This window comes from Nicotiana sylvestris, chromosome 6 (genome assembly GCF_000393655.2).
Source record: "Nicotiana sylvestris chromosome 6, ASM39365v2, whole genome shotgun sequence".
In the NCBI taxonomy this organism is placed as follows: Eukaryota; Viridiplantae; Streptophyta; class Magnoliopsida; order Solanales; family Solanaceae; genus Nicotiana; species Nicotiana sylvestris.
In genome coordinates this window covers 106966681-106986844 of record NC_091062.1, presented here as the reverse complement: position 1 = coordinate 106986844, position 20164 = coordinate 106966681, and the positions used below count along the sequence as shown (strand labels likewise).

The 20164-nt window shown below is 37.4% G+C and overlaps 2 protein-coding genes across 3 annotated transcripts; one reads left to right on the top strand and one right to left on the bottom strand.

The window, feature by feature from the left end:
- Window positions 1-1288: 1288 nt before the first annotated feature.
- LOC104229480 (T-complex protein 1 subunit beta-like) lies at window positions 1289-9815 on the top strand. Of its 2 annotated transcripts, none has more exons than XM_009782133.2 (12): window positions 1289-1428; window positions 2066-2119; window positions 2199-2255; window positions 2772-2837; window positions 2932-3043; window positions 3807-3935; window positions 4841-4912; window positions 5133-5248; window positions 7055-7131; window positions 8110-8595; window positions 8982-9297; window positions 9516-9815. In XM_009782133.2, the coding sequence occupies exons 2-12, from the start codon at window positions 2114-2116 to the stop codon at window positions 9657-9659; spliced, it is 1581 nt and encodes a 526-aa protein (XP_009780435.1). In that variant the 5' UTR covers window positions 1289-1428; window positions 2066-2113; the 3' UTR covers window positions 9660-9815. The 2 variants fall into 2 exon arrangements, with proteins under 2 accessions (XP_009780435.1, XP_009780434.1); XM_009782132.2 differs by having other exon boundaries at window positions 2048-2119.
- A 1038-nt stretch (window positions 9816-10853) lies between these two features.
- On the bottom strand, window positions 10854-16350 carry LOC104229481 (sister chromatid cohesion 1 protein 1). The gene is made up of 20 exons (XM_009782134.2): window positions 16187-16350; window positions 15573-15641; window positions 15421-15479; window positions 15306-15350; window positions 15174-15193; window positions 14956-15035; window positions 14653-14773; window positions 14201-14270; window positions 14000-14078; window positions 13738-13847; window positions 13273-13343; window positions 13025-13186; window positions 12640-12805; window positions 12479-12561; window positions 12201-12399; window positions 12033-12111; window positions 11678-11829; window positions 11498-11582; window positions 11293-11405; window positions 10854-11181 (listed from the first exon to the last, which is right to left on the bottom strand). Exons 1-20 carry the CDS (start codon window positions 16237-16239, stop codon window positions 11099-11101), a joined length of 1899 nt encoding a protein of 632 aa, XP_009780436.1. The 5' UTR covers window positions 16240-16350; the 3' UTR covers window positions 10854-11098.
- Between the last annotated feature and the right edge of the window lie 3814 nt (window positions 16351-20164).

Below are 20164 nucleotides of genomic sequence, written 5' to 3'. Positions count from 1 at the left end.
CATCGGAATGATATTACTTTTTATGAATCTCTAGCATTTCATTTTGTTGTTAGAGCTCTCATAAGTTGTGTATATGTTTTAATGATAGTACTTGACTCTACACTTTCACTTACCTGCCTGTAAAATTATTATTTTACTATAAGATTCTTCCAAGGAAGGCCCTCTTCTGGATAAATTTAGAGCACACCATCTTTCAGCAGGTTCTAGTAATATTCCACTGATTATGCGTGAAAAAGACTTCGCTAAGCCGCTCAGTTAATATAGAGTAATTGCTGCTGCATCCTTTATACTTAACAAGCAGTTGCTTATAATGCCATTCTAAAAAATCTATGTGGCAATTAGGTTCTGAATTTTCTCCTATTACACAATATGCTTTTCAATATAAAATACTGGTATACTTCAGTAAAAACATTCTCTACCATGAGATTCCAATACTTAAATATTTCTCTTTCGCTCTTACATTTACCCTTTTCTTTACAGTCTGCGCGTATAGACGTCTTTTTGAGCTATGTACATATGTGTTTCAAACCCGCCAGCTTATGTGCTACAGGTACCGCAAATACAACCTACTACCTTTTTAATCTACCTAATTACTTTGTCACATGCCATTATTGACATCCTTTTGTTTTTCACTACTGCAGAAAACATGGACAATGCGCTTCACTTTGCGCAACTTACTGGCATGTACATTTACATTTTTGGTTAGCCAGTGAAACATAACGGTCCTGTAACTTATGTAAATAGTGCTTGCTAAAGACTCACCAGTAAATATGATCCTTTTGGCTTGAATTTGTTTTCAACGTTTTTATGATATATCTAAGTTTCTAAATAGAAACAGAGTCGTTATTTGTCCCGCTGGTATAAGAAACAAAAAATTTACAGTGATAACAATCAGTTTAATGCAGTTAATTCGCAATAACTTAAAAGAGATTGCAATATTACTACTATGTTAATGATAATATGCGTTGCCAGAAAATGCGATAAATGATACAAATAAAAGTGCATAAGGATTTCATTTTTACTTGCTTCTACTGCATAAATATTGATTACATATTCATCAATAGTCTTTATACCCAGATCCTTGCTTTTGAAGTTCTTAGATAATAGTTCTACTAACTAAGAAGACGTTGTCAGTGGGATTTTCAAATCTGTATTTTACTATAATATAGTAAAGTTATTTATTTATTATTTTCATCAAAAAGATATCAGTTGCTAACTTATGAAATTTGGGCCCGGGCCATTTCCCACTAGTTCCCTCAATAAACTAATAAAATACCGTCGAAACAATTTAAAACTTCAAACTCCAAAACACCATTGTGGCAAACCGCAAACCTCCCCCTCCCTCCAGATTCTTCTTTTCCCACTGACACCTCTCCACTACTCTCAGTAACTTCTCCGGCGCCGCCGTGGAAAGCATAGTTCTAGAAGGTTCGTCTTGCTCTCTATTTTCTCTCTTATCTCTTTTCATGAACTCTGTTTACATGCGTTTCACAAGTATACTGGATCCCGAGCCCGAATAAAAGAGGAGGATCGTCTTAGGCGGACAACTATGTAAAACTTAATTAAATTATGACGAAAATGACGTATATGAAACAGATGATTAATTCGTATAGCTGAGGAGTGATTGAGTTGTATTTGTGTTAAGCCCTAGCATTGGCTTTTTATAAGGGAGAAAAGTGAGGGTTCAATTGTTGAGGATTTAGTCATTTCTGAGATGATGTAGTAATGGATCACCGCTGATGACTCGATATATGAGAAAATAAACTTACCTGTATTTGCGAAACCAATAAATGCATCACATATATCTTTTAAATAGACTATTTGTTTTACATTGTCATGATTATATAATATGTATTCTCAATTAAGAAATCGGAACGCACAAGTATTTTCCGATACTTAATTTGTGAATAAACTAGTGCTCTCTTGTTTCCCACTGAAAAAATTTACTTTCGTTCATATTCTATCATTAATGAATGGTGCTTTTGAAGTTTTATGGTTTAGAATTGTCATCATTTCCCTTTAATGTCTCTGCTTTTATCTGATGCAGTGCTGCTTATTTCTTTAGTTAATCTTCAGCGATTGGGTTCAGCTCCACATCTCAGTTTTCTTTCTAATGGCGGTATGCTAGTGGGATTTTTTGTTTTCGTTCCTTTTTCCTGTAATTTGTAGGTTCCAGAACTTACATTTTAGTTTTCCAGATTGACAGGATTCTTAAAGATGAAGCTACAGAAGAAAAGGGAGAGCGAGCTAGAATGGTAAGTCTCATGTATCTGGAAATAAATATAGCTGGTAGTTAACAAAGACTATCTTGTATGTATTTTTTTTTATGAAGAAGGATATCTTGTATGTAATTTCTCTATCCCAATTTATACAACACTTTCCATTGTGGATGTCACAAATATTTGTTGCAATTTAACGAAATAGTATCTCAACTTTCAAGAATTCAAAACTACTCAAGTATAAAGTTTGATGTGCTATTTTCTCTATCAAACTGAATATTCATCCTTTTTTAATATTATTCAACTACCATGTATTTTCAAAACAAAATAAAAAAAATTTAATTTTTTACCTACCACTAATATTACATAGTTCAGATCAACTTTTTAAACTCATGTCCAGTAAAACACCTGCCATGTAATATGAAGGGAGATAGTAGTGTATAAAGTTACTGTGACTTTCTATCTTCTTCTCTGTGAAGGAAAAATGAAATATGTTGTTAGAGGCGATTATTTGTCGTTTTTACTGAAAGAAATGAGTGTCTCTAATTTTAGGCATCCTTTGTGGGGGCTATGGCAATTGCCGACTTGGTTAAGACAACATTAGGACCTAAGGGAATGGTAAGCTCATTCTTGGAGTATGTAGCTTGCAGCTTTGTTTGAAAAAATGTTAGATTGTGGTTTGATAATATCTTGTTTATGTGTTGTTTTTAAGGATAAAATTTTACAATCAACCGGCAGAGGTCATAGTGTTACAGTTACAAATGATGGCGCCACAATTTTGAAGTCCCTCCGTATTGACAATCCTGCTGCCAAGGTCCTGGTTGGTATCCTTGTTATCTTTTTTGGGGGTCAGTGGACCATTGTTTATAGTCGTGTAAGAGATTTGGTCAGTAGACATCTAAAATATCTAGTTTTTTTTTCTCCCTAGAAAAGGTTACTAATTGATTGCTGACTGCTGTTTTTTATTGCTGAAAAAGAAGAGGTCAATCTTGAGACTTTTACAAGTCTTCAATTTCCAACAGCATAGATTATCATTGAACTTTAGTAGAAGCGGGGCACATAAGTTTTTTGTAGTAAATTCTAAGTCTTTGCTTGGCTGAAAAGGACTTCAATTAATAGATAGATACAAACGGAACTGTTAAGGCATTTTGATTGAACGCTTCTGAAAGATATGCAGCAGATTAGATAATGCAATGGTTTAGCAACTATGCTAGGTATCTCCGGGGTGGGATTTAGGTTTTTCCAATTCAGATTTTGGGAGCAGTTGATGGTTCGATAGGATGCAGTTCATCGCTGTCAAACAGGATATCGGAGGGTAGAACTTAATTGGTTAGGTGTTGAGTGTATGCGATGGTATTTGTTGTTTAATATTTTGAAACAACAAAATGGTTACTTAGAGGTGACATGGCTTTTGTGGAAGGTCATGTAAGACTTGGTATCATAGATGCATTGACTTGTGTAAGTGTGTTCCGGAGAGCAAAATGAACCCTCAAACTCTGCTGGAAACTTTATTACGGGGAAAAGCTAAGGTACAGAACTGCAAAAGATCGGTGTCATATAAATGTTCTACCTTCACCCTTTCACTAGACATCTCTAAAGTACAAGATGATGAAGTTGGTGATGGGACAACGTCTGTAGTTGTTTTGGCTGGAGAACTTTTAAGGGAGGGAGAGAAGCTGGTTAATTCGAAAATTCATCCAATGACAATTATTTCAGGTTTGTTCTGTTCATCTTATGCCCTCGAGTTTTGGCTTATTGAGATGTATATCTCTGGGGCTTTGCTTCAATTTTGTTGAAGTTTGTAATCTTTGAATGTTAGTGTCTTCAACAGCGTACTCTGCTTGCATGCTGTTCGTAAGTGCATGTTGGTAGTTTATCTTTTATTGGCATTCCTCTTTTTTCAATCTGTAAATGACTGCTTTATGTGGTTTATTGGTAGTCAAATGACCGTTTGATGATCTTTCTAATTTAACAAAGCTCTTTTTATCTTTGTATTGATCTTTGGATGCCAGTATTCACCTGAAAGGTTTACATAATCAGTTAGAATTTCATCTTCGTACTTTTTTATATTTTTTAACGCTTGGGTGATCCTTTTTTTTAAAGAAAGAAACACTTGGGTATTATTGAGACCTCCAATGGGGTATCTTGAAATTAAAACACTTGGGTGATATTGAGCTGTCCTTCAAAAAAAGAATTTGGTAATTTAAACTGTGTTGTGACTTGTAAGGATGGTTTTATTTTGGAACTCAAGCTTTCTGTGAAGGAAGTCGTCTAGAGACATTGCATCTTTCATATACTGCTCATGAAGACATTTCTTTGTTTACTTTAACCCCAATGTCCTTTTCGGTTATTAACCATTGTTTATAATCCTTTGGGGGTGGGGGGACAGCAACCAAAGAAATATCACATGGCAATGTGCTTCTGTAGTAGGGTATCTAAGAATCAGTCTCAGGGAAGTCTTTAGGACATTAAAATCTCGCCTGTATATCTGTGGGAAACTGGGAATCATGGCTACTTTCAAGTTGTTGATGTATGATAGTTAAAATTTTCGAGGTACTTTAATTTTGTATTGGCACTGAGTGTACATTTAATTGGTATATTTTATGGCTTCTCCAAACCAGGTTATCGTATGGCAGCTGAATGTGCACGCAATGTGTTGCTGCAGAAGGTTGTTGATAATAAACAGGATGCAGGTATCTGTGCTTGAGCTAGTCTCACTTGAAACAGAGCAGTGATATTTCACATCTTCAACAACTTCTCCTTTATGCTGGTGTATGAGTCATCTAAAAGAACTCACTCTGTAAATAACTCTGGAAAGCAGTAAATGATAATATAAATCGTGATGAGGCAAGAATTCTTACTCACAACCATGTGGTCCTTGTCCATGTTTCTTATAAATTTGTGATGCTGCAGAGAAGTTTAGGTCGGACTTGATGAATATTGCGATGACTACTTTGAGCTCGAAAATCTTGTCTCAGGACAAGGAGCATTTTGCAAAACTGTCTGTTGATGCAGTTATGAGGTTAAAGGTCTGTACATTTACATTTAACAGCTTATCCATCACTAGGGGATAATCTAGGTTGTTCTTGGTTCGTTCTATTTTAATCTTTTGATCTCAGGTTTATCTGCATCTGCTTTTTTCTTTATTTTATTTCTCTTATACTGCAGTAGTTGACTGTCTTGACAATTTGATGATGATGTTTTAAACAGCATGTTCCGGATAAACTATGATTTTATTAAATGGTAGCCATGATCATTGAAATGAATGCTAATGTGGGATGTGTCCCCTGAAGATATCTGTCTTTACTTTTAGTTTGTTTTTTGATAAAAGTAGACCTTCTGATATCAGTCCTTCTTTTTGGGGGTGTAAATAGAGGATTCCTTGAAGATAGTGGTTCAGTTTCAAATCCAAATTGATGCGTATGTTTGACACCATCTTGGTTTAATTTTAAAAAAAGTGTCTTCATATACTCCCTCCATTCCAATTTATGTGAACCTCTTTGACTAGGCACGGAGTTTAACAAAGAAATGAAGTATTGAAGAGCGCCAACCATACTCCTATATTCACTAGGATCTGAAAGTAACTCACTATCTGTAATAGAAAGAGAAGTGCGAGAAGCAATAGGGGTGCGAACCGGTTTGCATGTATACATGTGAAATATAAGAAGCAAATTAGAAATATACTTTTGTTGTGACAGATGAAGACCATTAGAAGTACAAACTGCCTTAACACCAAGAAAGTAGTGAAGATCACCTAATTCTTTTATGGCAAATTATCTAGAGAACGACTAATGAAGTGATCAACAAGAAAAGAATGACTACCAGTAAGAATAATGTCATCAACATATAGTAATAAAATAAGAATATCAGATGATGAATGGTGAATAAACATGGAAGTATCTGACTTGCTGTAAATAAAATTATGAGCCAGAAGAAATGAACTAAAGCGATGAAACCAAGCACGTGGTGCCAGCTTCAAACCATAGAGCGCTTTGGTTAGCTTACAAACATGACGAGGATAATCAGGATGAGTAAAACCTGGAGGTTGTTTCATAAAGACTTCCTCATTAAGCACCATACAGAAAAGCATTTTTAACATCAAGTTGACAAATAGGCCAAGAAAAAGAAATAGCAAGAGAGAGGACAATATGAATAGTGGTAGCACGGATAACATGACTAAAAGTCATGATAATCAATGCCAGGCTGCTGATGAAATTCATGTGCTACAAGTCATGCCTTGTATCGCTCTACTGACCCATCCAAATTATATTTAATACGATAAACCCATTTACAACCAACTAAGTTCATTTGAAGTTGAAAAGGAACAGAACCCAAATATTATTTGCTAAAAGTGAATTAAACTCATCTGACATGGTCTGCTGCCACTTCATACCTTTTACTACTTGAGAAAAACAAGAGGGTTCAATTTGTTGAATCATAGTGTTCAAAGAAAATATTTGTTTTGGTTTAGAAATACCAGACTTTGAGTGCGCATGCAATATTGAATGAGCAGAAAGCATAAAAGTAGGAGGGAAGTAGTGCTAGTTGGCAGTGAGGTAGGGGCAGACGAAGAAATAACGATAGATGCAGAAGAAGAGAGAACATTAGAGCAATACTCAGTAGAAGAACTTGTGATGGACATGATCCGTGGAGCTGGATATAGAGCACGGGGAAGAAACTCTTGAAAGAGAAAAGAAAAGCAACCCTTCCAGTGCTCATTCTCATTCTGTTGCCAGTTGAATCTTTGATTTGTTCCCATGCATACCTATTAATTTTCCGCTGTTGTTTGTTTTTCTGTGTTTTCAAAATGTTGATTAAACTAATTGGAATGACAGGGCAGCACCAATCTAGAGGCAATCCAAATTATTAAGAAGCCTGGAGGTTCTCTGAAGGATTCATTTTTAGATGAAGGGTTTGTAACAAACTCGTGAAGTCTTTCTGGGCCAATTTCATTTTACTGTTACATTATTGGATTCCTCTTGCATGTCCAGCTTTTCTTTTGTTGCTGTACTTGATTTTCATTCTCAAAGCTTTTAAATCCTTTTATTTTAGGACCTATTCGGAGGGTATGTGCTCTTATTTGTTAAAAGAAATGAGAAAGTAGGCTGTTTACCTAGTGCAGTGTACTGTGAGTGTGCTTCGCATCTGGTGAAACGTATGTCTTCCTTGGGAAATTTTTTCTCGGCATCGAGCAAATCTCTGAAGAGTGTTCTTCAAGCCTTTTGTGTATGGTTGGCTAGAGTTATTGTCTTGTAGGCTTCTCATCTTGATAGTTATAAGGACTGTGTTTGGGGTTAGCTGGATCTAGTTGGGCATTCAGAACAAGATGTAGAGCTTATAATGTAGCTCTCTTGGCAGTTGGAACTTATGTGGCTACTTTGGAGGGAAAGGAATATGAGAGCTTTTGAAGGGGTGGATTACGACTTTGTGCCAGCTTGGTGCATGTCGTTATTTGTGAATAACTTTTGGTGCACCTTTGAGCTTCCTGTTAGTATATGACTGGAGGTCTTTCATAGAGAACCATATTGTTGGTTAGGTTCTCTACTTTTCGTGTACAGGGTTTTCCCCCACAAGGCCACAACATCGATAACTTATTACTCAATCAAAAAACGCAAAAGGACAAAGAGGGTAAGATGGACCCTTCTGTTAACAATGCTCAGTTTACCTCTGTCCCAAAATCAACCATACAACTCTTTAGTAGGATTCTTGATGGGGGATATTTTGTTTGTTGTCCTTTTCATAAACCTCCTTGTAATCTTTCTATTGCTGGTCCAAATACCTTCAAGCCAGACTCTTCTTGATTTTTCACATTTTTCCTTTTATTCCACTAAATTCCTTGTAATATAAGTTCCTTGTGTTCCCTTGTCTCTAAATCATTTCTTTGCTGCAGGTTTATTTTGGATAAAAAGATTGGGGTTGGCCAACCAAAACGTATTGAAAATGCTAAGATCTTGGTGTCCAACACTGCAATGGATACTGATAAAGTTAAAATCTATGGAGCACGTGTCCGAGTTGACTCAATGGCCAAGGTTGCTGAACTAGAAGCTGCTGAAAAAGATAAAATGAGGGAGAAGGTGCAAAAGATCATCTCTCATGGAATAAACTGCTTTGTTACCAGACAGCTGATTTACAATTTCCCAGAGGAACTATTTGCCGATGCAGGGATACTTGCAATCGAGCATGCTGATTTTGATGGTATTGAGCGCCTGGCTTTAGTTACTGGTGGAGAGATTGCATCTACCTTTGATAACCCAGAGTCTGTCAAGCTTGGCCACTGCAAACTCATTGAAGAAATAATGATTGGTGAGGATAAGTTGATCCACTTTTCTGGGGTTGAAATGGGTCAGGCGTGTACGATTGTCTTGAGAGGTGCAAGGTATGTTTTAGCGTCTTTAATCTTTCTGTCTTTAACTCCCATTTCTTTGTAGGAAGGAGGGTTAGGGAGGGGTCGGAAGAACGGTGTCATTTTGTCTCCAGCTTAATAGCTGTTTGATTTTGGTGAAGTGTAAACTACTTGATGCTCACAAGTCCTTGCACAGCATCTTTTCTCTTTTGTTGTTGAAATTTATAACACCTCAAGCGATTTCCGTCCATTGGGAAGTTAATATTCAATAAAGGCGTGTTTTACATCAATATCTCTTTGGTCGCGACATGGCCCATGCATGTGCTGATTAAAGAGTAATCTTTTGTGGTTTGATAGTGAATTCTGTTTAATTTTGTGCAATCTTTTCATGTGAACGCCTTCTCATATTTTTTCGGCAGCCCTCATGTACTGGATGAAGCTGAAAGGTCTTTGCATGATGCCTTGTGTGTACTGTCTCAGACAGTAAATGACAGCAGAGTTCTACTTGTAGGTGGATGGCCTGAGATGGTGATGGCGAAGGCAGTGGATGAACTGGCTAAAAAGACACCTGGTAAAAGATCTCACGCAATTGAGGCTTTTTCCCGGGCACTTTTGGCAATTCCGACCATCATTGCTGACAATGCTGGTCTGGACAGTGCTGAGCTGGTCGCTCAGCTTCGTGCAGAGCATCACAAGGAGGAAAGCAATGCAGGGATAGATGTCATCACTGGACATGTGAGTAAACCCACTCAGAATGTCAGATTAATTAATTATGCTATTTTGCAATAAGTTCAAAGAACCGGAGGAAGAATTCTGAAATTTTTCTGTTCTCTTCCTTTCCAGTTTTTCTGAGAAGCGATGTTAAATCCCATGCAAATGGTCAAATCTTGCTTGCTTATTGGGAGTTTGTACTTTGCTAGATTTAGCCATCATTTTTTTGGCATTTATGACAGGTTGGAGATATGGCAGAGTTAGGAATTTCAGAGGCATTCAAAGTCAAACAGGCTGTGTTGCTCTCTGCAACCGAGGCTGCTGAGATGATCCTACGAGTTGATGAAATCATCACATGTGCCCCACGGAGGAGGGAAGGAATTTAAGATGTGGTTAATCTGTTGAGGTGTTTGTATTCGGTCTTGTGGTTAAGATTTTAGGTATAACTGTAGATTAGCGTACAAATTATCGAATGTTGTTCGCTTTCATGCCAGTGTAAACACTGCTTGAGAAGTTTTGAAGAAACGTTACTGTTATGTTTATGTTTTTGTTAAGTTTTGATGGGTTTGATCTAGACTTGCCTATAACCGAATATGTTGTGCACCGGATAGCTTTTATGCCGCTGCTTCTGTGGTAGTCAACAGACATTGTGTCAGCAGAGGCGAACTTGAAATGGAATTGTTTTCAAGAGACTCTTGAGCGTGTTAAAAGATTTAATGAGAATTGTATTTTACGTGTCCGATTAAATTTCTACTCCCAAGTAATGAAATGAGGCGAAAGCTTCCTACTTGTACCACAGTGATCATTATGCATTTGCAACTATGGAATAACAATTTGGATCTTGTGTGAACCTATACACTATTTATTGGGAGTATGAAAATATATCAAAGTTGAGAAGAAATACAAGATCCATATAAAATCACTTCCGTTAGGGGCTTTAACTAAGTAGAACAGAGATTTCATAGTTATGCATGGGATTGGATCGTTGGCCTATATGATTGGTTTTATTAATGAATAGATTTCAGATATCACTTCAAAGCCAGCTGAGACAATATAGTATGACTTAATCCAATTTATCATTGCTGCATGATTGCACTGTTCGACGAAAAGCAAAAGAACGGGAAGGAACGTTGTATACGTTGCAGAAATGTTATCCAATGACTTAGTAAATTTCTTTGATTACATTTTTGTTTCCCTGGAAGTTCATGGCACTTCCATCAAACCAAAAGAAAAGCTAGTGTCTTACAATTTGAATTCTTTATATAAGTTATTTTTCTTTCTTTTATTTTAGCTTCAAATTGACGTCTTCATACATATTTTATTAAATAAATTTCGGACTAGCTCGCTGCGACCATTTCATTTTTTCTAATGGTGAACTTTTTCTGATACTTGGACTTTAAACCTTGCCAAGGATTTATCTGAAATAATCTCTCTACCCAGTGCAGTGATAAGGTCTCCGTACACACTATTTACTGAGTTGTTGTTGGACTTTAAACCTTGCCGCGATAAAGAGAACTAACAATAGACTTTCTCACTTTTACAGTCGATAACTGTCACAAAATACTAGTACGAGTATGCAATTAGTGGTTCTCCAAATACACCAATCATATAAGTTCTATATTCTTGGAGATTACTATGATTATAACGGTAAGGACAGCATTAAACAACTAAATAGCTTAGCAATAAGAATAATTTGTCCTAATACTACGAGCTATAAAACTGTGCTTGGACTCTCCAATACCTTAACCGAAAGAAAAAATTGCATCAGCTATAACACTAAGATAAACCTATAAGACAGCTTGGCATCTTCGTAATTTATCAGTTGTCACATCTTTGCACCTCTTGAAATGAGAATGTCCCCATATGGCGCCTCCTGTTCGACTTTTATAAAGTCCCGAGTGGCCAGAACTGCACAGAGAATGGAGCAAACTTTAACTCTCTTTAATAACAAAACCTGAAAACCAAAAAGTTTCTCTGTGCTGCAATGCAGACTAAAAGAATTGAAAGGAATATATATACCACAAGCCTGATAAAAGAGACACGCTGCTTGTTTCTTTGTCATCCCAAGAGTTAGTTCATTCAGACATTCTGCTTTGGCTGATCCAGGAGTGTCAAAGTGACTCTTCAGCTGCCTGTAGACAATGTACCATGTGAGAAGTCAATAAATCAGCTGATTCAGGATGAAACTGGAGGGAGTTTTAGGAACTAATGAAAAAGGATTTACATCCTGATAGTGTCAGTCATCTTGTCAAGAGGTTGAGTAGTGAATTGATGTTGGGTTTGTGTTGGTCCAGTTTCCATCAACATCTCTGCAAAAGGAGTAAAGGCAGGTTTATGACAAACTAAACCACATTAAAGAAAATGACCAGAACTAAAATGGGGAAGTTGTTGAGTGTTCACAAACCATTGTCTGGTGTATAACCATTCTCTGATAGTTCAGATAGTCTAGCAATCTTGAAAGTTGGATCAGGATGGTGCCATTGGTACTCTTCTGCTACTGGTTCAAGGCCACTTGCACCGTGCCTCGATGAAGAATGGGGTCTTTTCTTGTTGGACCTGAAGGTTTGCAATTTTGATCAGTGTAACCAGCTGCTATACATACAGAGAAACCTTGGTAATAAAAAATTCAAGGTTAAACTTTCCTATGGAACCGGGACCTTGATATTCATTATTTCCTTCTGTTAATGTGAGTATGACTGGAGTAGTTTATCGTTGAACAATTACCGGCTTAATATATAGTATGTACTTGTAGTACTAACCGGTTTGAATTGGTTATGGAGTTCTGTGATAGGTAACCATGATCAGATCCTGAGCTTGGAATGGATCTAGGCTCATCACCTATAGATTCACACAAATAAAAGCTATACTACCATTACAAATTGCGTACATATGATGGGCATTGGAATATTCATGTAAATTCTACATACCAGAGCCAGGTGTGGCCATGTGATTGGTCTCATTCACTCCATTAACCTCTTTTGGATGCAGTCCGAGGTTTGTAAGATTGGTCCTGAGGTCCTCCATGAGATCAGGTGGAATCACGTTATTATTGACATTTGCCCTTTGTTTCTCTATGGAGATCCCTACTGATGGGGAACCTACACCAGTTTGGAACTCTTCCAAAGGCTTCACATTCAAATGCTCAATCAGAAACACTTGAAGCCAGTTGTCGTTTAAAACTAATTGAGAATCAGAAGTTCCTTACATATCTGACAGGTTCAAAATTGTGCATCCTTTCAGCTGGAGATGTGTAGGATGGTTCAGGAGGATAAGGCGGAGAGGTCTTTCCTGCATGTTAAAATGGAATTACCATCTGTTTGTAGTTTTTGGAACAGAGAATCTAAAATCATGAATGAAAAACCAGACCAGAAGGTGAATCATGGGGAGGTTGGGTACTTCGTAACCACAATTTTAAGAGTGGTGCTGGATAGTGAACTTCCCTATTTCCATTTGTGAGCAACCCTTCTAGTAATGCAATAGGAGGCACCTCCATGAGTCTGCCTATCTTCATAGAAGATGAGGCACTCAAAGTCTGCGCAGAGCAAGAACTTAAGGTTACTAATAAATGATTTTGCATCTTACTGAAGTTAAAAAGAGAGAGACATTTGTTACTCTTAGGATATTCAAACACTACCCATTGATGGCAGAGATAAACATACTTTGTTCGTAGGATAAGACCCATAGTCAAATTTTACTTGCTCAAGGTGTACAAAATGGAAGCAATTGAGGAGGGGACGATCTAGATTTGCACCTTTCTCTTTTTCCTTGTTCTTGATACAATATCTGAAGAACCCTGAAGCCAGGTATGATATATGTGACCAGGAATAATAGTTTGTTCATTGTCAATTGCAAGACGCGCTAATTTTCTTGCTCTTTGTCGAGCTGGCTTTGGCCTTTGTTGGTCCTGCTGTCTCTACAGAATCATGTTAAGACGTTGGATTAATACTGAAGGTATTCCATTACATTATTTCCTAACTCGGTTGCTTGTGGAATTTCTACCTCAAAAACTTCTTCAGCTTCAGATTGTTGCTTCACTTGCTCCTCTGGATGTCTGTCAGGGATCTCATCAGCTGCAACAAAATTTCTCTCTATTCAATCTATTTGCTAAATTAAGTACTCCATTAATAAGGAAATCTAGGGACTTTACAAGCTCAACTCAATCAAATTGGCTTTGTGCTTGAATGAACTATGCATGTAAAATGTAAGTTTAAAGTTAAGGGTTCAACAACCAGGTAGTCACAAGTATATTAGCTGATCTAATAGTAGGTAAGTGCGACTTGCATCCATATTCGTATTGGAGAGCAAGGTTTATTTCCATAATGTTTCTATCTGAAAGCCTCTCTTAAAGCACCAAGTGAATCATCTTGGGTCCATCTGTTATTTACTTCTCAAAAAACTTCATCCATCTGAAGTAGAAGCTAGTATTTTTATTTTAAAAAGAAAGTCTAATAAGCACATTCTTACGTTGATGGGCTTCTTGTCGGGGTGGAGATGGCACAAGAGTACTTGGGATTTGAGCTTCCTCTGGCTGGGTAAAATTCATTTGTGTTTCTTCATCCCCTTCAATATCAAACCTGTGGAATAATTCATGCTCAATAAACTCCCATGATTTGTTAATGTATAATTTGGTTTCACGTGAAGTCATTATTTTAACTGACAAAATAAACTTAGAAGGTAAATGGTGAAAGTTTTAAATAGAGAGCATTTTAACTGTTCCTCGGGATACCTCTCAAAATGATTAAACATATCTGAATCTGCCTGATGGGCATCAAAATGTTCAGCCAGGGTGATATTATCTAGATCAACTGCAACAAGGTTTTTCAGGGGTGTTCAGAGATAGGAGCAACAAGAGAAAACTGGAAAATAATAGTATATGCAAGGATATAGTTAGCATAGTGTAGGCTGATAGTGGGATCTACAGGTATACCTTGATGAAAGTCCTGGGCAGGTTCTTCCTGTGCATTGGGTTTATCATAGAGGTCTACATTATCTAGTCTCTGCACATACAATATCCAGGAGTTTAGCTGCAAATTTTATGTTGAAATTACTAATGATTATGTTGCTTTCGCTATATGTACTCGGCATCAGACAATTGCTTGCTCTTCAAGGTCATGAACAAGGACAAAATCCAAAATAACTTTAGATAGTCTCTCAAAAAGCTTACACAATTCAAGAGTTGAAATAACAAAGAACACGAAGGAACACGAAGGGAAATCAAATCGCTTCATTAATGTTAACTTTCTACTGATTCAACTTGCAATATTGCTAAACATTTGAAATACCATTTTTTATCTGCATCCTATTTTTCCTATTAAAAAAATTCTGGTTGTGAAGTTATATCAGGGACTGAGGAGGTGATAGCGCTTTCCATTAATTTACCATCGCGAAATACGAGGTCTGTTCGAAACCCATCATTGTGACAGTGTCCGAATTTCGCATTGTCTGTTCAATCTCCGGGAGTTCTTCCTCCCGGTTTTCCGGCAGAGTAACAGCTTCATACCTGCGGGGGATGAAATGTTAACTATCAACCCTGGGAAAAACCACAAAACGAAGCAGAACATAATGTTTTGCTAGCAATCAAAATTTAATCAAGGTAAATGAAAACTGCTAGGTGCTAAAATGCGCCATTTCAATTTCTGATGCAAAAATACGCTGATGTTGAAGTGGAGATGAGGTACTCACTTGGCTTGCACTTTACTCTTGGGAAGCAACGTAGGATCGGGAGCTGCTGATTTCACCTTCCAAGCTTCATTGATTTGCACCTGAAAATTACCAAACTCACATATTACGTAATCACAAAAATCATCACCAATTGGACGACAAATAAATGCTGAAATTAACAAAAACAGAGCAAAGAGAGAGATTAAGTTGATTGGTGAATCGAAGACCAGTGTTACTACCATGAGACGAGTCACATCATCTGCATTAAAAAAACAACAGAAAACAAAAACGTTGAAGCAAGGAAGGAAAATTAGGAGTAAATTTCCAAAAAATCAAACATGAAATTCAAATAAAGATGATGATATTCATACCATAAAGGAGTTTCACTTTGCGTTCGTAAACAATGACGACTCCACCTGAGATATATACAACTGACAATTAAATCTCTCAAACGAAAAATTCAGTTACTCAATTCGTAAAACATACCCATGAGAATTCCAGAAAGTCGCAGAGCCATTGGGACCGATGGATTTAAGATTTGTTCACTGCGTTAAATGAAAAAACAGAAGAACTCTCGAAATCAACGAGGAATAAAGTGTTGTTTGACGTAGTAATTGAAGAAATAAAAAACGACTGACCAGATCTTAATAATGTTGAGCTTACTAAGCTTTTTCCGGTTGATCTTTGAGTGCAGAGTGGCCGCCATCCTTCACAGCAAAGAGAAAATTCATAAACAATTCGAATTAAGCATTCTTCGTAGCCAATTTTAATTGTGATAACTTAAACATATATGAAAAATTGAATTAAGGAGCTTAAAACAGGAAATGAATTCTAGCACAGAATTACAAAATATGGAAGTAAAATACGCAGAAACTCTAAACATGAAAAAGCTTATGTATGAGAAGCGAATTCAGAAAGGAAACATCATAATGACAAGTAGTAACTAATGATTTTCATCATATTTGGCCAAGCGGAGCTTTGCGAGTAAGAAGCTGGATTATTAAATTCTTAAACAACTCGAATTTAAGCATTTTGTTAAACAATAACGGATCCAATTTAAACTGTGACAGCTAACATATAAATCAAAGTGAAGTTCAAATTATGAAAGTCGTATGAGAGGCTACAGAAATTACAATATATGGAAGTGAAAAGTGAAAACAGAAAAACTCAAAACATGACGCTTATGTATGTGAATTAAACGAAATTAGAAAGAAAATATCGAAATGAGAAGTATAAATTGACAAATTATCACCATATTTGGCCAAGCGGAGCTTTGCGAGCAAGGAGCTGGTGAGAGTAGAACATATTGTAGTAGTGGAGAAAGAGAGTTCAGGCACTGAAATTGCAGAGAGAATTTGAAGTGAGAAGGTTTTGTATATATAGGCGGAGAGAGAGAGAGAGAGAAAGAGATCACATGCAAAGTGAGAAAGGGAAAGCGTGTGTGTGTTTTGTGCCTGTGCGGTTATCTGGATACCCGCCATAATCTGTTACGATTTCGATTGCATTTTTTGCAGAACCGCTTTGTGGTCCCCCCTTACAGAAGAAGAATGAATGTTTCTTTCATTGACTCGACTCGACTCCACTCCACTCTCACATCTCAAGTGATGGAATTTCTGTGCTATCATTCCTATCCACGCGCTCCTCTCCTCTTCTTCAACGCTTTAACGGGTTAAATTTTTATTCCTACTCAGTATTTACATCATTTTTAATGGATGAATCGCTTCACATTTTATGGGAGATTTATGTCCGAGCCTTGAAATCAAGAAGCTTTTGGCATAAAGTGCTTCACCTAATGGGCTATAAGGTATAAGTATTAAATTTAGAACTCAGTTGTTAACACTTGAAGTCATTACTCTAAAATTTAAAAAATTAAAATACTAGCTCCACCTCTGAATCTTTGAGAAAACCCCCCACAAGAGAATACAATAACTCACTTAACGTTACCATGAATAATGTTAAAGTGATGCATGAGAAAGTCATCCTTCATAAATTGATAGAATATAAAGGTCCACCAAACTCTATAGAGAATCAGGTTCTCTATCAGTTCTATTATAACACACGCACACTGCAGTAAGTATATGACAAGAGAAATTTTACGTAAAAAATTCCCAGCTCAACGGGATTAAAAACCACGGCCTGCCCTTGTAGGATTTCAGCTTCACTACTGAGCAACTTTTAGATTACAACCTATGCAATCTAGGAATTAACCTCTTAATCCCTCACTAACTTGTAATACTCTATTACAAGACACTTTGTAATAACTCTATTACAAAGACTTTACAACTCGACTAACTCTTGTCAAGACTCAAATACGAAGGTTTAAGATTTATAAAAGGGTTTCCTACAGAATAATTCTAAACAAGCTAAGTAGGAAAGACACTTGAAAACGATTACAAAGTTACAACTCAACTAAGGACAAACAATAACTTAATGTGGGAACTGGTCCGTAGTTGTTTTGTTCTTTGTTCTTGATGCACTTGAGAATTGCTTGCTGGATGATCAGTCACGTGAGTGAGCTTTAGTGAAATCTCTAAGTGTTTAAGTGAATGTGTTTTACCTCCCTTGATGTTAATAATACATGTGTGACCTCACATACAATGATGTAAGCAAGATAGGTAAAAAGCCTTCCACAGAAAGTTAATGCACTGTTCCTGTACTGTAGCGTGTGCAGGAAACAACTTTTCCAGCTGGAGAGTTGACTTGGTACAGTCACCTCGGGAACTGGTAGGGACCTGTTCCCTCAGCTGTTCCTTCGATTCTGAAGAGTTGAGCCATATCCCAAACTGTAACCTTTCGATCTTGAGATCTTGATAATGTGTAACAGGTTCCTTATCTGGTTCTTGATAGTAAGTTTGTTAGATCATCAAAACATAAAGCAGGATACTTGTAACTAGAGGTGTCAAATGAGCCGGGTTGACCCGGGACCGGCCCAGCCTAGACCGGTTGAAACCCAGCCCGGTACTTAGGGGGCCGAGTGGGCTGGGTTCTAGGGTTATGGGGGTTGGTCCGTTCACTTTAATTCATCTGGTTAATCGGACCGGTCAAACCCGGTCAACCAAAATTCCTGTAGAACTGGTTAACCGGCCAGGCCCGGTTTAACGGCTACATTTCATTTTTTAATAGATTTTAGAGTTTAAGGCAATGCAAAACCTTTGAATTTATTTTTTTTTCATTAATTTACTTGTTAAATGTAAACCTTTCAATTTGTAAGTTTGAATTTTGAAATAAATGTAGCACTTACAATTTATAAGCGGTAATTTTTTTCATCTTCATTGTATTCTTTATATTTTTGCTTTATATTAATATAACTTACAATGGTTATACAAAATATAAAAAAAATTAAAAATTACACTAACCCGGCCCGGCCCCTTGTACCCGTAACCCTTACGATTCATTTTTTACCCGGATGAACCTGAACCTGTTAAGCCCGGTAACCCCTAACCCGTAATCGGCCCGGTTTGAAACCCGGACGATTTCAACTTTTCCCTACCCAGCCCCGCCCGGCCTACCCGTTTAACACCCTTACTTGTAACCTATCAATTCCCCCTTTTTTGATGATGAAAAACTCATAATGGAAAATTGTACAAGGAACCATAAAGGACCAGATAGTGCACCAGGAACTTCAGAGAGTTCCCCCTGAATCTGTATTTCCCCTTAATCAGTGCACAATTATGCAAAAATCTTCCCCCTTTTGGCATCATGAAAAGATCAGAAACAGGCTTTTAAGCAATAAAGAAGTCTAGCTTTAAGTTATCTCGTGCCACTTATGTGCACACAACCATGACTAAAAACAGAGCATAAAAAACAATGTATAAATAGCAAAAAGGGAAAAGCTTGAAACATAATTTAAATTTTTCAACAGGAGCAGAGTCAATGTTACTACCACATACACAAGTTAGAACAATCAACAAAAAAGTACCACAAATTATTATCATAAGAACTGACATAGAGTGACTTGACCACAAATGAGATCATAAACTTGACACTGAGGGAACACCATTTAGGGAGCATTGGAAGGAGAGGGATTACAGGCAGAGGCAAGGGTTTGGAGGACTAAAATCACTCGAGCATTTGCTGACATTTACTCATTGAGCAATCTCTCTTTTAGGTCCTCCACTTGTTTCCTGAGATCAGCATTCTCTTTTGTCAGGCGAGCAACCTCTTCACTTTGGGAGCAGTTTGTATACAGGAAGGATGACCTTCTTCTGAACCTGTTCCCCCTGCTGAGCTGCTCTGTCCTTCAAGATTGCATTTTTGAAGTTTTGAGAACATGTGCCCTGAACACTAGACAACCCTTTAGCAAGCACACCAAGAATAGACCCCAACAAGGCAGAGTCCATTACCATGTCAACTCCATTCACCAAGGCACAAATGTGATCATCCTCAACCTTGAACAAGTCGGCATAGAAACTTTGAACTTCATCCTCATACACCCTAGTAGCATCACTCGTGAATAGGTGTGTCCACTGTTGGAACTCACATATATCAACCAATTGTCTCATACCAGCCTCTTCCAAGATATCAGGGGCAAATGTGTGGCCCTAAAGCACCTTTTGACTTCTCAATCTCTCTTTCTCATCACTCCTTGGATTATCAACTCTGGCCTTCTTTGAGGAACTAGGTTCCTCATTAGTATTAACTTTTCTCTTAGCAGACTTGTGAACATTCTTCCCTTTGTCACCTGACTTCACAGATTTTTCACCCAATTCTTCCATCACAATAGCATTAGACACTTCCACAGATTTGTTTCTAGATTCTGTTACCACATTTTTACTAGTAGTAGCATCATCGGACTTATTCATACTTTTAGCAGACACAGAAGATCCCCTTTTAGGCTTGGGGAGACCCTGCTTCTGTGAGAGCTTTCTAGTCAAGGAGCTAGGTTCCTCAGCTTCTTCCTCATCCACATTCACAACACCCACTACCTTCTCATTCACAACTTTGCCATCTTTTACTAATTTCTTTCTCTTTGACTTAGCTTGACTGTTCTTAATCACAGACTCAAGAGCCTCCTTTGTTTGCAACCTTGTAGTGGGCCGCTTAGGAGTTGGCCCTTCATCAACAATTGATGTATTCTAGGCAAACTGGCAATTGGCAAATCATCTGAATCCCCTTCACTATCCTCCCTTTGTTCTTCAAACACAGGTCTTATCTTAGGCACAACCACATTCAGATGCTCAACATCTAAATTAGGAGAGGGAGCAGGGTCAGTACTGCCCTGGGGTTCCTG

Bases quoted from the DNA above. Each gene is read 5' to 3' on its own strand.
- LOC104229480 (XM_009782133.2), top strand. The intron at 2,256-2,771 runs GTAAGTCTCATG...CTCTAATTTTAG, and splicing joins AGGGAGAGCGAGCTAGAATG to GCATCCTTTGTGGGGGCTAT. The intron at 2,838-2,931 runs GTAAGCTCATTC...GTTGTTTTTAAG, and splicing joins CATTAGGACCTAAGGGAATG to GATAAAATTTTACAATCAAC.
- LOC104229481 (XM_009782134.2), bottom strand. From the start codon at position 16,239: ATGTTCTACTCTCACCAGCTCCTTGCTCGCAAAGCTCCGCTTGGCCAA. The intron at 14,271-14,652 runs GTAAATTAATGG...TTGTATGTGCAG, and splicing joins AGACCTCGTATTTCGCGATG to AGACTAGATAATGTAGACCT. The intron at 11,406-11,497 runs GTAAATCCTTTT...CATTGTCTACAG, and splicing joins ATGACTGACACTATCAGGAT to GCAGCTGAAGAGTCACTTTG.